The sequence below is a fragment of the Saccopteryx leptura genome, chromosome 4 (genome assembly GCF_036850995.1).
Source record: "Saccopteryx leptura isolate mSacLep1 chromosome 4, mSacLep1_pri_phased_curated, whole genome shotgun sequence".
NCBI classification, from domain to species: Eukaryota; Metazoa; Chordata; class Mammalia; order Chiroptera; family Emballonuridae; genus Saccopteryx; species Saccopteryx leptura.
This window is the reverse complement of record NC_089506.1, coordinates 33,548,693-33,561,186: the sequence shown is the minus strand read 5'-3', so window position 1 is coordinate 33,561,186 and position 12,494 is coordinate 33,548,693. Positions and strand designations below refer to the sequence as shown.

Here is a 12,494-nt window from a genome sequence, read left to right as displayed (position 1 = left end):
ATCTAATCCAAGATAGAAATCATTTAGGTCTCAAAAGGTGACAAGCCTTTGTCCTTAGCCAGATGCCTTTCAGACTTGAGCTGGTTACTGAGAGTATGAATGTGAAGGAGAAAAGCCGCCTTAAAGAACACAGACATGACTGTGGAAATAAGTTCAGATGATCTAAGTAGTAGAGGGAACCCCTGGTCTGAAGCGGTGCCCCAAAGACTGTAAAGATGATTAAAACCCTCCCCAAGCAAAACAAGGCTGAGGACACACCCGCTGTGGGGCCTCACTAATCAACTTCTCTTTGCTCCTGTGATTCGCCTCTGTGTGCAACGTGTCCAAAGTGAACCTGTGATCAGAACCCATCCTAGCACCTAAACACAATACAAAAGAGGCCTTTTCACCCAGTTCCACAAGTCAGTAACCACCTATTCCCTCTCAGCACCTGTATACAGACCTTCGCCAAGTCCTATGGATGGACTTGAGCCACTGAAGTACCTCCTTAAATCGTCAGCACCACCACCTCCCTGAGGCCAGGCCTCCCTTGTGCCTGAACCATGCGGTAGCCTCGTAATTAGTCTCTCCACGTTCACTCTTGCCTTCTATCCAGTTCCTTCTTGATGTTGCAGCCAGAATAATCTTTTAAAAATGAAAGTCTGATCAAGACAGCACGCCTCTGATTACAACCTTCAGTGTTAACCTCGTTATTCTCATTGTGGCCACAGTCTCCAGTATGGCGCAACCCAGCTGTCATCATGACTTCCTCATAGTGGCCTGCCCCCAGACTCCTCCCTGCAGTCTCCTTCCCACCTGGGAAATGCCTGCAATGCCCTCCCAGTCCCAGAGTTAACTCCCGCATCACTTAGGGTGCCGCCCGTCCTGCGCCGTCTGCGCTCTCGCGATGCGGTGAGCCATGCGCCTCCTTGCTTTGTACAATAGTACCTCTCACAGTTGATAGTCATACGTTGAGTTGATCTGATTAGTGTCTCTTTCCCTCGCTGGCCTGTCAGCCCCATATGTGCCAGGACCACATCCATTTTTGCTCATCATTCTATTCCTAGTGACTGTCACGAAGGAGGTTCTCAGTATTTGGTGAGTGCGGTTCTTGTTTTTCCGTTAGCAACGTGACCTGGCAAACAAGATTTCCTTAAGAATTCTTTGTATTTTAGGATAGATACTATTAGTTCAAAACAGTTTTTATTTTGTAGTTTCAATTATAGATTTAAATGTCTATAATATTAATAAAATACTCTTTCAGTGCAGTATTGTCTTCCGCCTTTGTCTTTTCCTTTGTCTCACCTGAATCTCCAGAATTGCACAGGCTGCAAATCTTAGAACGATTGAGCTGTCAGCATACATTTCCTACTTCATTATATCTCTGTAGTGTTGCATAGCTAGATGGTGCTCAATCTATGTTTGTTTTGTTTATTATGTATTATTTTAATTTGAAAAGCACATAACCACAGTGTATAGTTTTCGGAAGAAAGAGAAGAATCATGTATAACACTATCACTCAAACTCGACCACTGTTTTAAGTTTAGTATATTACCTGCTGGTCTTCTTATATGCATATTTAACATTGCCATAATACGATGTACATAAAATTTTGTGTCCTGCTTTTATTCCTCTGCATATCCTTAATGTTGATTGATCATTATATTACATGTGAGCCTAATTTATTTAATTAGGTAAGCATTTCTGAAGAAGCACACTGTGCTCGGCCCCCTTCTATGTGCCTAATACCATCAAAGAAAATATACAGCTTTCATTTCTACTGTGTAATAACAGAACACCATAATTCCGAAGTTTTAGTGACATTTTTTACTTCACAGATATGTTAATTTTGTGACATCTCTTCATCTCAGAATGAGGATTATGTAAGACTTTTCTCCATTTGTTTAATAGTTTCTTCATTTATTTAACAAATTTATTAGGGCTTACTACATGCTAGGTGCTATTCTATGTACTGGAGGTACAGTAGGGAATCCTAGTGTCTGCATCCTAGTGAGAGAAGACAGACGAATGAATGAGTGAATGAGTGAGTGAGTGAATGAGATGATAAGTAGAAAAGAAAAAAAGTAAAGTGAGCAGGATAAATAATGGTGTGGGGGAGGGCCACTCTTTGACAAGGTCAGAGAAAGCTCTCTGATGGTGACATTTGAGCAGAGACCTAAATAGAGTGAAGAGTGGGCTGTGCAGCTGTCAGAGGCTTTTCCTGGCAGGCAATCAGCAGGTACAAAGGCCCTGAGGTGAGTGCTTGATGTTTACAAGGAAAAGCATGGAAGGAGTGATGGGAGGGGGTGGACAGGAGCTGAGATCACTGAGCTGAGGTCAGTGAGCTGGGGACGGAGCCCTGAGGAAATTTTGGAGAGTCTCACAGGCCCTGGTGAGGCCTCTGCCTTGGCCTCGGAGGGAGATGTGAAGTAGTAGAGTGTGACATGGCCTGACTTGTGCTTTGATAGGATGGCTCCCTTCACCAGCTTTCTCTGTTTCTCCTGTGAGGCCGTCAGCACTGGCCTCTGTCACCTTCCCGATGAGTCACTGTACCAAAACCTGTAAACTGTCTTTCAGACACACGTGATGTAGTCACAACGTCAAGTGCTGATTCCTTACGCGTAAGTGTGCAGGTGGATAATTAGTGACTCTGTGGTGTCACAGATTGAGATTTGGTAATCACTGTTCCTAGAAATTTGGCACACTCCACATATTTGAAAATATTATGTCTGAATTTCTCATTTATCTTTTGTTCATTTGAGTCAGCTTTTCCTTTCTGAAAATAATGACCAACTATATTTTTCACATTGTATAAAAATATACTCCATTAAGGCTTACTATCAGTTTTGTAATTATAAAGCATGCTTCAACCTCTGACATTCTAGAAATCAGCTTTTTTTGGAGGGAGGGGGTTAGGTTAACCTAATTATAATCTTCCTTGAGTTGCTTTATGGTTAGATCTGTCACATGCCAAGGTTAGATCCCATTAGTAGGCTTAAAATGTTTATTTCTGAAAGAACGAACTGTTACAGGTTGCTTAGGGTGATTGATTTCTTTTGTTTTCTTTCTGTTGCAGGCGGAGACATCACAGCTTTCCCAGATTGGGAGGAAAAATATGGAATGTGTTTTACCGCTGACTGAACACAACCGAATGAACTGTACTGACAGTAGTTTGAAAACCAGCAGTTAGCAGTTTGTTCAGGCTCAAACACTGTCCAGCACTTTCCAGAGCAAACGCACTGTTTACAAGAACTCTCGGCCTTACGACGTTTATAACCTCAAGCTTCATTTATTTAAAATATTTCTGCAAACGAAAAGTACCCAGAGCCCACTTTCCAGAATGGCCTTGGATCAGTATCTGTGGATGGTCATTTTAGGTTTTATAATAGCTTTTATTTTGGCATTTTCTGTTGGTGCCAATGATGTTGCCAATTCGTTTGGTACTGCTGTGGGCTCCGGCGTGGTGACCTTGAGGCAGGCGTGCATTTTGGCTTCAATATTTGAAACCATAGGTTCGGTGTTATTGGGAGCCAAAGTAGGAGAGACCATTCGAAAAGGTATTATTGATGTGAATCTATACAACGACACAGTAGGAACACTAATGGCTGGGGAAGTTAGTGCAATGGTTGGTAAGTAACATTTTTCTTTATACCTGTGGAAAATGTGTCAACTGACCTTCTTCCCTATAGTGCTTTTGTCGTATCCATAAATGTGATTATTGCTTTAAATTTTTAAAAACTGTTTTCATGTTTTGTATATATTTTCTATATATTATTTTTGCTTTCAGCATTGTAACTTGAATATTTCTTTACTGTTTGGATATCAAGCAAACATATTTTCTCAAATTTTTAGCAAACCTGGTAATTAAATAGATTTCAGCTGAGTCTTTTTTATAAAGTACAGAAATATTTGTATTTGTAGGGCAGCTCTTTGTCGTTTCAAAGTTGTTTGGAAGTTATTAGCGAAATAGCGTGTTTAAGAAAATGTGTTTGAAAGATTTACTTAAGAGATTTCCTTTAAGGTATATTTCTGTTTTTTATAGGTTTTTTTTCAGTTATGACCTAATATTTTGAAAATTTGGATGCCAATAAAACAATATTTATTATTCTAACGTGTATTCTCAGTTTAGGTTTTAGAGTAGTTACCAAATGAATCTTAAGTGTTTGTGTTTCAAGAAATTCTGGTCCTCTGCATTCTTTGTAATCCTTTTGTTGGCTTTTGTTTTGATTTTTCTGATCCTACCTCTGGGAGCTCCATTTGATATGTTTGTTTTGTTTCCTGGTCAAACAATCATTTGTACGTCCCCTGTTTATAGTACAACTTTTATTGGTGGTTTCAAGTTGTCTAGATGAGAGAGAAGTGTTGAAGGCAGTGAAGTATGCTGCTAAGAGGCTGACTGGCCGGGCAGTGTGATTCTGCACAGCCCACCATGAGGATAGACTTGCAGCTCTGCGGGGAGCTCCTCTGCTGCCCCAGGGGCAGCGGAACGGAAGACGCAGGCCGAGATGGCGTCAAGTGCAGCTCACAGGACTCTAGCTCTGCTTGCCTCTCGGTAGAGATGACGTCCCAGCAGACAGCTGATCAATATGGGTAATTTGGTTAGGGAGAAGAGGGTTGGAGAGGAATTCTACCACCTCCTGCTCTCCAGGGGACATCTCCTTTTGTAGGAGGAGCCCTGCAGTAGGAGGTCAGATGCTGGTGTACCCAGAACAGAGCTATGTTCCACAGGTTCCTAGTTATTCACTGTTCCTGGCGTGATGGAAGCACCCTGGATGTGGAAATTATTTGCCAATTTTAAGATGATCCCTGATTTTTTTATTACAGCAGGCTAGTCTGAGAAGCCGTTGAGGCATTTGGTCCGAAGCAGACCAGTGTACTGAGACATTAAATACTGCTGAGCAGAGTAGGCTGGTCACACAGGCCAGAGAGTTCCCATGTCTCAGCTGAACGTTTGTGTTTCAAAGATGTAAGCTTCACAGTTGCTTTAGTTCCAGCAGCTATTGTAATGATTGAATTTTACTTAACTTCAGTGAACATATATTTTTATTATAGTCATATGTCATGAAAGTTTCTCATAGAAAAATAATAGTTATTTTTAAAATTCACCCTTGTATAGCCCTGATAGATGTCTAAAACATAATCATATCGACCTGAAATTAAGACTTTTCAGTCAGGGTGGTGCAGGCAAGATATGCTGAAGGTCGGGGAGAAATGAAGAAAAACACTGATAAAATTAAATATTGACAGGAGTTTCTCCTTTCACTGGAGGAAGCTTGAGGAATGGGGATGCTTATTCAAGAGACTTGCTGGCGAGGCGGCACCGAGGCCCTCAGTTCGACAGACTGTCTTGTGAGCTGAGCTTCCCTCTCTGGGTGGACAGTATAACGTCCATTTTTTTCAGTTTTCCTACCCTGGCCTTTGGCTCTTTCCTGAAAGAATGAAGTATACTTGCCTCAACAGCACTTAGGTCAACCAAAGCAGTTTGGTGTTTTACGTGAATAACTTCGTTTTGTTTGCTTTTGAGTTCTTTCTTCTCCTTCATTTTGTGTGTGTGTCTGTGTGTGTGCATAGTTAGATGAGTCTCAAAGTCAATTTTGTTGGGAATTTTTATGGGTTACCTAGATTTTCAAAACCGGGTTCTTTGCAGATGGGCACTATGTAAATTTAAGATGGTGGTATAATTATTATTGGCCAAAATCAAAGCTGATTTTCACTAGGTGCCTGAATTCTTCCAATCTTCCACTTCTAAATTCTACCTCTATATCTTCTCTCCCTCTCTCCCCTTGTCCTTTTATTCTGTTCTGTTCATTTATTTATTCAGAAACCTCTCCCCAAGCCCAAGGGTCTCTGTGCTTTCTGGTACAGTTGTGGTGGCGTTAGGGTTGGTGGAAGAAATTGTTCGTGCCAGCTAAACTTCTTGAACAAAGTTATCTTTTGGGACTCTAGCTGAGCCCTAAAGCAATAGTCAATCCACTGAGTATAAAACCACCAATGATTCCAAAAAGACTACTGAGAATTCAGAACTCACTGTCTTCCCATGGAAATAGCCCACAGTAGCATGAACAAGCCATCTCCTTGAACCACACTAAAAAGTGCACAGTCTCCTTATAGCTCCCTCTGTGCCCACGGCTGTCGAGCCCTCTCCCGCCTGCACCCCCTCACGCTGCCTGGCTGCCTTGGCAACCCCCTTCTTTCACTTTCCCAGGAGCCTGTCCTCAGAGATGTCCATTGTCCCACCAACTTTCCCTAGGGTTGGTCCTATACCCTTATCTTCTACTTACCCCCTTTCCTTTTTTTTAGGCTATCATGAATTTTAGGTTAAAATGTATTTCTTGTTCCCATGGGGGGTTTTTTTTGTTTTGTTTTTGTATTTTTCTGAAGCTGGAAACGGGGATAGACAGTCAGACAGACTCCTGCATGCGCCCGGCCGGGATCCACCCGGCACACCCACCAGGAGGCAATGCTCTGCCCACCAGGGGGCGATGCTCTGCCCCTCCGGGGCGTCGCTCTGTCGCGACCAGAGCCACTCTAGCGCCTGGGGCAGAGGCCAAGGAGCCATCTCCAGCGCCCAGGCCATCTTTGCTCCAATGGAGCCTCGGCTGCGGGAGGGGAAGAGAGAGACAGAGAGGAAGGAAGGGGGCGGGGGTGGAGAAGCAGATGGGTGCTTCTCCTATGTGCCCTGGCTGGGAATCGAACCCGGGACTTCTGCACGCCAGGCTGACGCTCTACCACTGAACCAACCAGCCAGGGCCGGGGTTTTTTTTTATTATGAATGTAACCCTGTTTGCCTTCAGAAATTCCTGAGGTCAAAGAGGACCCGCGCTCTCTCACCTTGCTGGGTTCCCTGCAAACACCTGCCTCCTTTCCCCTTCCTGTCCGCTGCCCCTTCCCTCACCCCCCTGGCCCTCTTCCTTTCCTTCTTCCCTCTCTCAGGCAGCCCCCGTCCTCCAATACTGTTTCTTACAAACCCTCCTGCTCCAGGACATATGTTCTAAAGTCAGCCAGAGAAAGAATAGCAGCATTCAGGAAGGAAAAATCTCATGGTCTGAATCCATGTGGGTGAGTTTATACCATTCTTTTAACATCACTAGATTATTTTAATTTCTGTAAAAATAGAAATCATCAAGTTTGCTTTTTAAGTTATGGTTCTATGCCATGAATCATGCTCCAAACTCTGGCTTTATTTTTAAAACAACCATGTCGTCCCCACTGAGTCCAGGGCTTAGATGTGAAGGCTTAAGGAATTGTCCACCGGAAGCCAGGGTGCAGCCATGGAGCCTGTCACCGGTCTGGCAGCAAAGGGCTGGTCCTTTCTCCTTCCAGCGCATGCTTCGGGGATAGACACAGGGTCACAGCCCTCTGCAGCTCTGAGGTTAGCATGCCCAGCGCTCACGCAGCAGCTGTCCACAGGGCTTCACAAACTGGGACCTGCACGGCCTTCCGTGACCCTCTGAAACGCAGATATTTTTGATGAAAATGCCAAGGGTCTACTTGAAAGTGCTGCTGCTGCCAAGCAACCAGATTTCCAGAATTAACATTTGGGATTAATAACAGGCCCTGCTTATCAGCCAAACCCTTTGTTCCCTTACAGCTCTATATGAACTTCTCAGCAACTGTGTCTGAAAGTGATCTCTCCCAGCTGATGCTTTTAATACTCACTGCAGAATTTGATCTGCTTATGAAAATATCTGAGGTGAACTATAGCCTAGAAAAACAGTAAGCCTGGAAAAGAATGGTGAAATTGAGGTAAAAGAACACAAAGCCACAACTGAGGGGTCCTCTGAACTCCTAAGAAGGGGAAGGCTTGAGTGAGCATACAAGGGGAAGCTCCGTGGTTGTGGGCAGGGCTGCGAGCCGAGGCCCAGCCTGGGTTAAGTATCACAGTTCCTTCTCACAGGAGAGGCAAAAGTCAAAAAGCAGTGTGGTGTTATACTCTCTCTCTCTCTTTTATTTCTTCTTTTTTCCAAGTGAGAAGAGGGGAGATAGAGAGACAGACTCCCGCGTACACCTGGCTGGGATCCACCCGGCCACCCCCATCTGGGGCAGCTGCTCTGCCATCTGCAGCCATGCTCGCTACCAAGCAAGTTTTAGCACCTGAGGCAGAGGCTCCACAGAGCCATCCTCAGCACCCAGGCACATGTGCTCGAATCAGTTGAGCCCTGGCTGTGGTAGGGGGAAAGAGAGAAAGAGAGAGAGAAAGAGAAAGAAAGAAGGGGTAGGAGGAGGGGTGGAGAAGCAGATGGGCACTTCTCCTGTGTGCCCTGACCGGGAATCGAACCTGGGACATCCACATGCTGGGCCGATGCTCTACCACTGAGCAAACCGGCCAGAGCCGGTACTCTCTCTTGTACAGACTCATACAATATAGCCGATATTCAGGCCTCCTCATTATGTGACCACAAAGTGTAGCTACAGTGAAGTCTTTTCCAACATGCAGCCTTTCTTGTTTCTCCATGTTTATTCGGGTCCTTAATATCTTGCATGGTTTTGGCCACACTTCACATTGGAACAAGTTATCAGCTCCCTCACCTAAATGTGACAAAGGCAGTTAATAACTGGCATCAAGAGACTTTTCTTTAAACACGTTTAAATACTTTCCTTTAAATGAATCACCATTATCCCTTCAGTGTTGAAGACTTTTTTTTTTTTTGACTGAAGTTAATTGAGTAATTTTGTCAGGACATTAGCACTTTGTAAGGAAACCACCCAAAGAAAATTGACCCTGTGGCTTTCAGCGGCTGAGAAGCTGGGGAGATCCCAGCCAGACCACCGACATCAGGGTCTGTCCTCCCAGATCTTTGACCCTCCCCAAAGGCCCTCAATAAAATGGTTTGATTCCCCCCGCCAAAAAAAAAAAAAAAAAAAAATTAACCCCATGGAATGTCATGAAGAACGACAATTTGTATTTCTTCCCTTCCTGGCTGCTTGAGATGCTGTACCCTATACCTGACTGTTCTTTTCATCTTCCAACCTGTAGGTTCTGCTGTTTGGCAGCTGATTGCGTCCTTCCTGAGGCTCCCGATCTCGGGCACGCATTGCATTGTTGGTGCAACTATAGGGTTCTCCCTCGTGGCGATTGGCACGAAAGGCGTGCAGTGGATGGAGCTCGTCAAGATCGGTAACTGCGCTTTCTTGTACCTTTAAGAGGGGAAGTGTACATTCTCTGGAGGTTTTGTGAAAAGTTCCCATTTTAATTTGTTTTTTCCCTCAAATATGTATTAAGGTTTAGAAGACCTATTTGGGTAATACATTTTTCCTTAAAATTTCTGTTAACAGAGATTGTGAACTGTTATGTGTTAAGAGAATTTTTTTTTACCTCCACTCTTTTCAAATGTTACCTTGTTAATCAGCTTTAAAAAAAAATCAATATTTATTTGTTATTCCCAGGCAGAAAAGAACTATATCTCATTGAAATCAGTCTGTAATCAGAGAAAAACTAGGTCCTAATGAGAAAAATACCCTTAGTGTCTAGGAGTCAGAGTTCAAGGTCATGGGAAGCCTCGTTGAAGTGAGCCCAGTGCCCTTTACCTCACTGTTAGTTCATCCCCCAGCCTGCCCCCCATGGAGGAAGCACTCTAGTCTTGGTCCTGGGCTGTGGCCTGCCCAGCACGGACTGTTTGAAGAGGTCTGGCCACTTGCCTCCTGGCCCTGGCTTATAGTAAGAGGGAAGTTCATTCCTGTAAGTACCAACCTCCCGTTGTAAACAGTGCTCTTCGCCCCATCTCCTTCCCCTGGGTTGCTCATCCTTTGAAGAATCACAGTGGCCTCAGGAGCTCTAGGTTGACTAGATCCCTGACCTGCCAAGCAGGGACTCAGATGGCCAGAAAAATCACTTTAGAGCCCAGGCTTCTAGAACCATGGCTCTCAACTCTGTCTGCACTTTAGAATTACCTGAGGGAGCAATTAAAAATATTAATGCAATATTGGCTACATAGAGACACAGTTTATTTTAAAAAATATATATGTATATGTACATACATATAGACACAGTTTATTTAATATAAATGTGTGTGTGTATATACATATATATATATATTTATATATATAAATTCCCAAGGCCTATTCCAGACCTTTTAAATCAGAATTCTGGGGGAGGAGCCAGAGCATCTGCCAACTTCTCAGATTTTCCAATATGCAACCAAAGTTGGAAACTCCTAGGCTAGAGGCTAAAAGTGTCAGGACGACAGTGGCAGGCTGAACTGGAAAATGAGATGGAAGGTGGCCCACCTTTTAAAGCACCCTTATGCTGGAACAAGGACTGGGTCTGCAGGCGGATTGCTAAGGAGAGCAGGCAGAGGGGCTCATCCTCTGCGTCCAGAGCTCGGGCATCGCCGGCCCGACTGTGCGCTGGCCGTGCGCTGGGCTCCCTGGGACAGCCTTGTGTCTGAGGGGGCTGTGCTGTGTACGGCCGGCTCGGCCAGGCGCAGGGTCTGTTCGGTTCTCAGTGAGCGTGACTGATTCCAGGAATATTTATTTATTATTATTTTTTTTTGTATTTTTCTGAAGCTGGAAACGGGGAGAGACAGTCAGACAGACTCCCGCATGCGCCCGACCGGGATCCACCCGGCACGCCCACCAGGGGCGACACTCTGCCCACCAGGGGGCGATGCTCTGCCCCTCCGGGGCGTCACTCTGCCGCGACCAGAGCCACTCTAGCGCCTGGGGCAGAGGCCAAGGAGCCATCCCCAGCGCCCGGGCCATCTTTGCTCCAGTGGAGCCTTGGCTGCGGGAGAGGAAGAGAGAGACAGAGAGGAAGGAGGGGGGCGGTGGAGAAGCAGATGGGCGCTTCTCCTGTGTGCCCTGGCCGGGAATCGAAGCCAGGTCCCCCGCACGCCAGGCCGATGCTCTACCGCTGAGCCAACCGGCCAGGGCCCTAGGAATATTTATTAATGTATGTATTGTATATTTGTTACCATTGTATTATGTAGAATTTTAATATTCATTATACCTTCTTTTAAATTATTCAGTTGCTTCTTGGTTTATATCTCCACTGTTGTCTGGTTTCATGTCTGGCTTGCTGTTTGTACTGATCAGAATTTTCATCTTAAAAAAGGTAAGTGGGGCTGAGTTTTATTATTATTATTATTATTAAGTTTTAGAACTAATTTTGATCCTACTCAATAGAAAGTAATTGTGAGAGGGGTCAGAAGAATAATTGTACATTTACATTTTTAAGGCACAGCAGCCTGGAGTTAGAATCAGACTTCGCTACTAAGTAGGAGGACAGATTCCAGGTAGAGCACAGGGGGTGCCCAGGAGCCCAGCATTGTAAACACCGTTTCTTGCCCTGTAAATGAGTTGGTTAGTTGACACTCCCAGGCAGTGTGCTTGGACCCCAAAAAGGAAAGGTAATTATTTCCTGAATGTTAAACAGAGTAGAGTGACATAGTGATAGATTTTGAAATTGAATATTCCTAAAAATAGCTGGAGAATTCCTTTACCCAGATGTAAGGTGTTTTCTTTCTCCCTTTCTTTCTTTTTTTTCTTTCTTCTTTTCTCTCTCTCTCTCTCTTTCTCTCTCTCTCTCTCTCTTTCTTTCCCTCCCTCCCTCTCTCCTTCCCTCCCTCCCTCTCTTTCTTTCTTTCTTTCTTTCTTTTTTTTCCTTTCTTTCTTTCTTTCTTTCTTTCTTTCTTTCTTTCTTTCTTTCTTTCTTTCTTTCCTTCTTTCTTTCTTTCTTTCTTTTCTTTCTTTAAAGCAAGCTTGAGATGCTGATTTTTTTCCTATCCTTGAAAGGATAAAAAGAAGGAAATATACCTATTGGGGTATAGTTTACCAAATATAAAATGACATTAAAATGAAAACTTACTGAGATTGGTATTCTAGAAAAACATTGATTGTATTTTTTTCATTGTCCAGGGGCTGTTGCAGTATTTTATAAGCCCTAAAGCAGGCTTGGATCACTGTGTTCTAGCACGTGCTGAGCACATCAGGAACATCCCTTTCTTCAGCTGTGTCCTTAGTTAAAGATGCAGCTATATTTTCTTAGCATTGCCTAGTAGTCCATTGAAGGGTTCATTCTCTTGGATAAGTACAAACTTACCATTCCTTTTCTTGGGCTCCCGCCATACTAATATTTGTGTACATCTTGGAAGGTGCCACCCCCCTCTTGCCTGCTAGCCTTCACCCTCTTTATTTCCTCTGTCTGGAACTCGTCCTTTCCTGGCAAGCTCCTGTTCCTGCCCAGCCTCCAGCTGTCACTTCCCCGGAGGCCTTTCCTGTCCCACCCAAGTTCTGGTTGGTTCCTCTCTCTGCACCCACAGCCCTGTGCACCTTCCCATCATTGCATTCTCGCGTTGCACGTTATTTTATTCCTGGTTTAGTGGTCTGTTTGCTATTTTACTGCAAGATCTGTGAAAGTGTAAACCATCACTGTCTTGTTCACTTTTTATTTCAGTGCCCAGCACTGTGCTTAGCACTTCAAAGACACTAATTGAATGTCAAGAGGAAATGGTAGATGCTTGGGTAGGTAGCAGTGGAAAGAAGGAAGAAAAGAAGGAGGGAAGGAAGGGAGAGAG

At 44.3% G+C, this 12,494-nt stretch overlaps 1 protein-coding gene across 9 annotated transcripts in view; it reads left to right on the top strand.

Annotated features, from left to right (window-relative positions):
* The window catches only part of SLC20A2 (solute carrier family 20 member 2), a 110,494-nt gene that overhangs the window by 63,400 nt on the left and 34,600 nt on the right, over positions 1-12,494 (top strand). For all 9 annotated transcript variants that reach the window (XM_066380424.1, XM_066380422.1, XM_066380420.1 and 6 more), the window contains 3 exons: positions 3,056-3,608; positions 8,957-9,097; positions 10,947-11,032. In XM_066380424.1, the coding sequence (XP_066236521.1) occupies positions 3,320-3,608; positions 8,957-9,097; positions 10,947-11,032 (516 nt within the window). In that variant the 5' untranslated portion in view covers positions 3,056-3,319. The remainder of the gene's footprint in view (positions 1-3,055; positions 3,609-8,956; positions 9,098-10,946; positions 11,033-12,494) is intronic.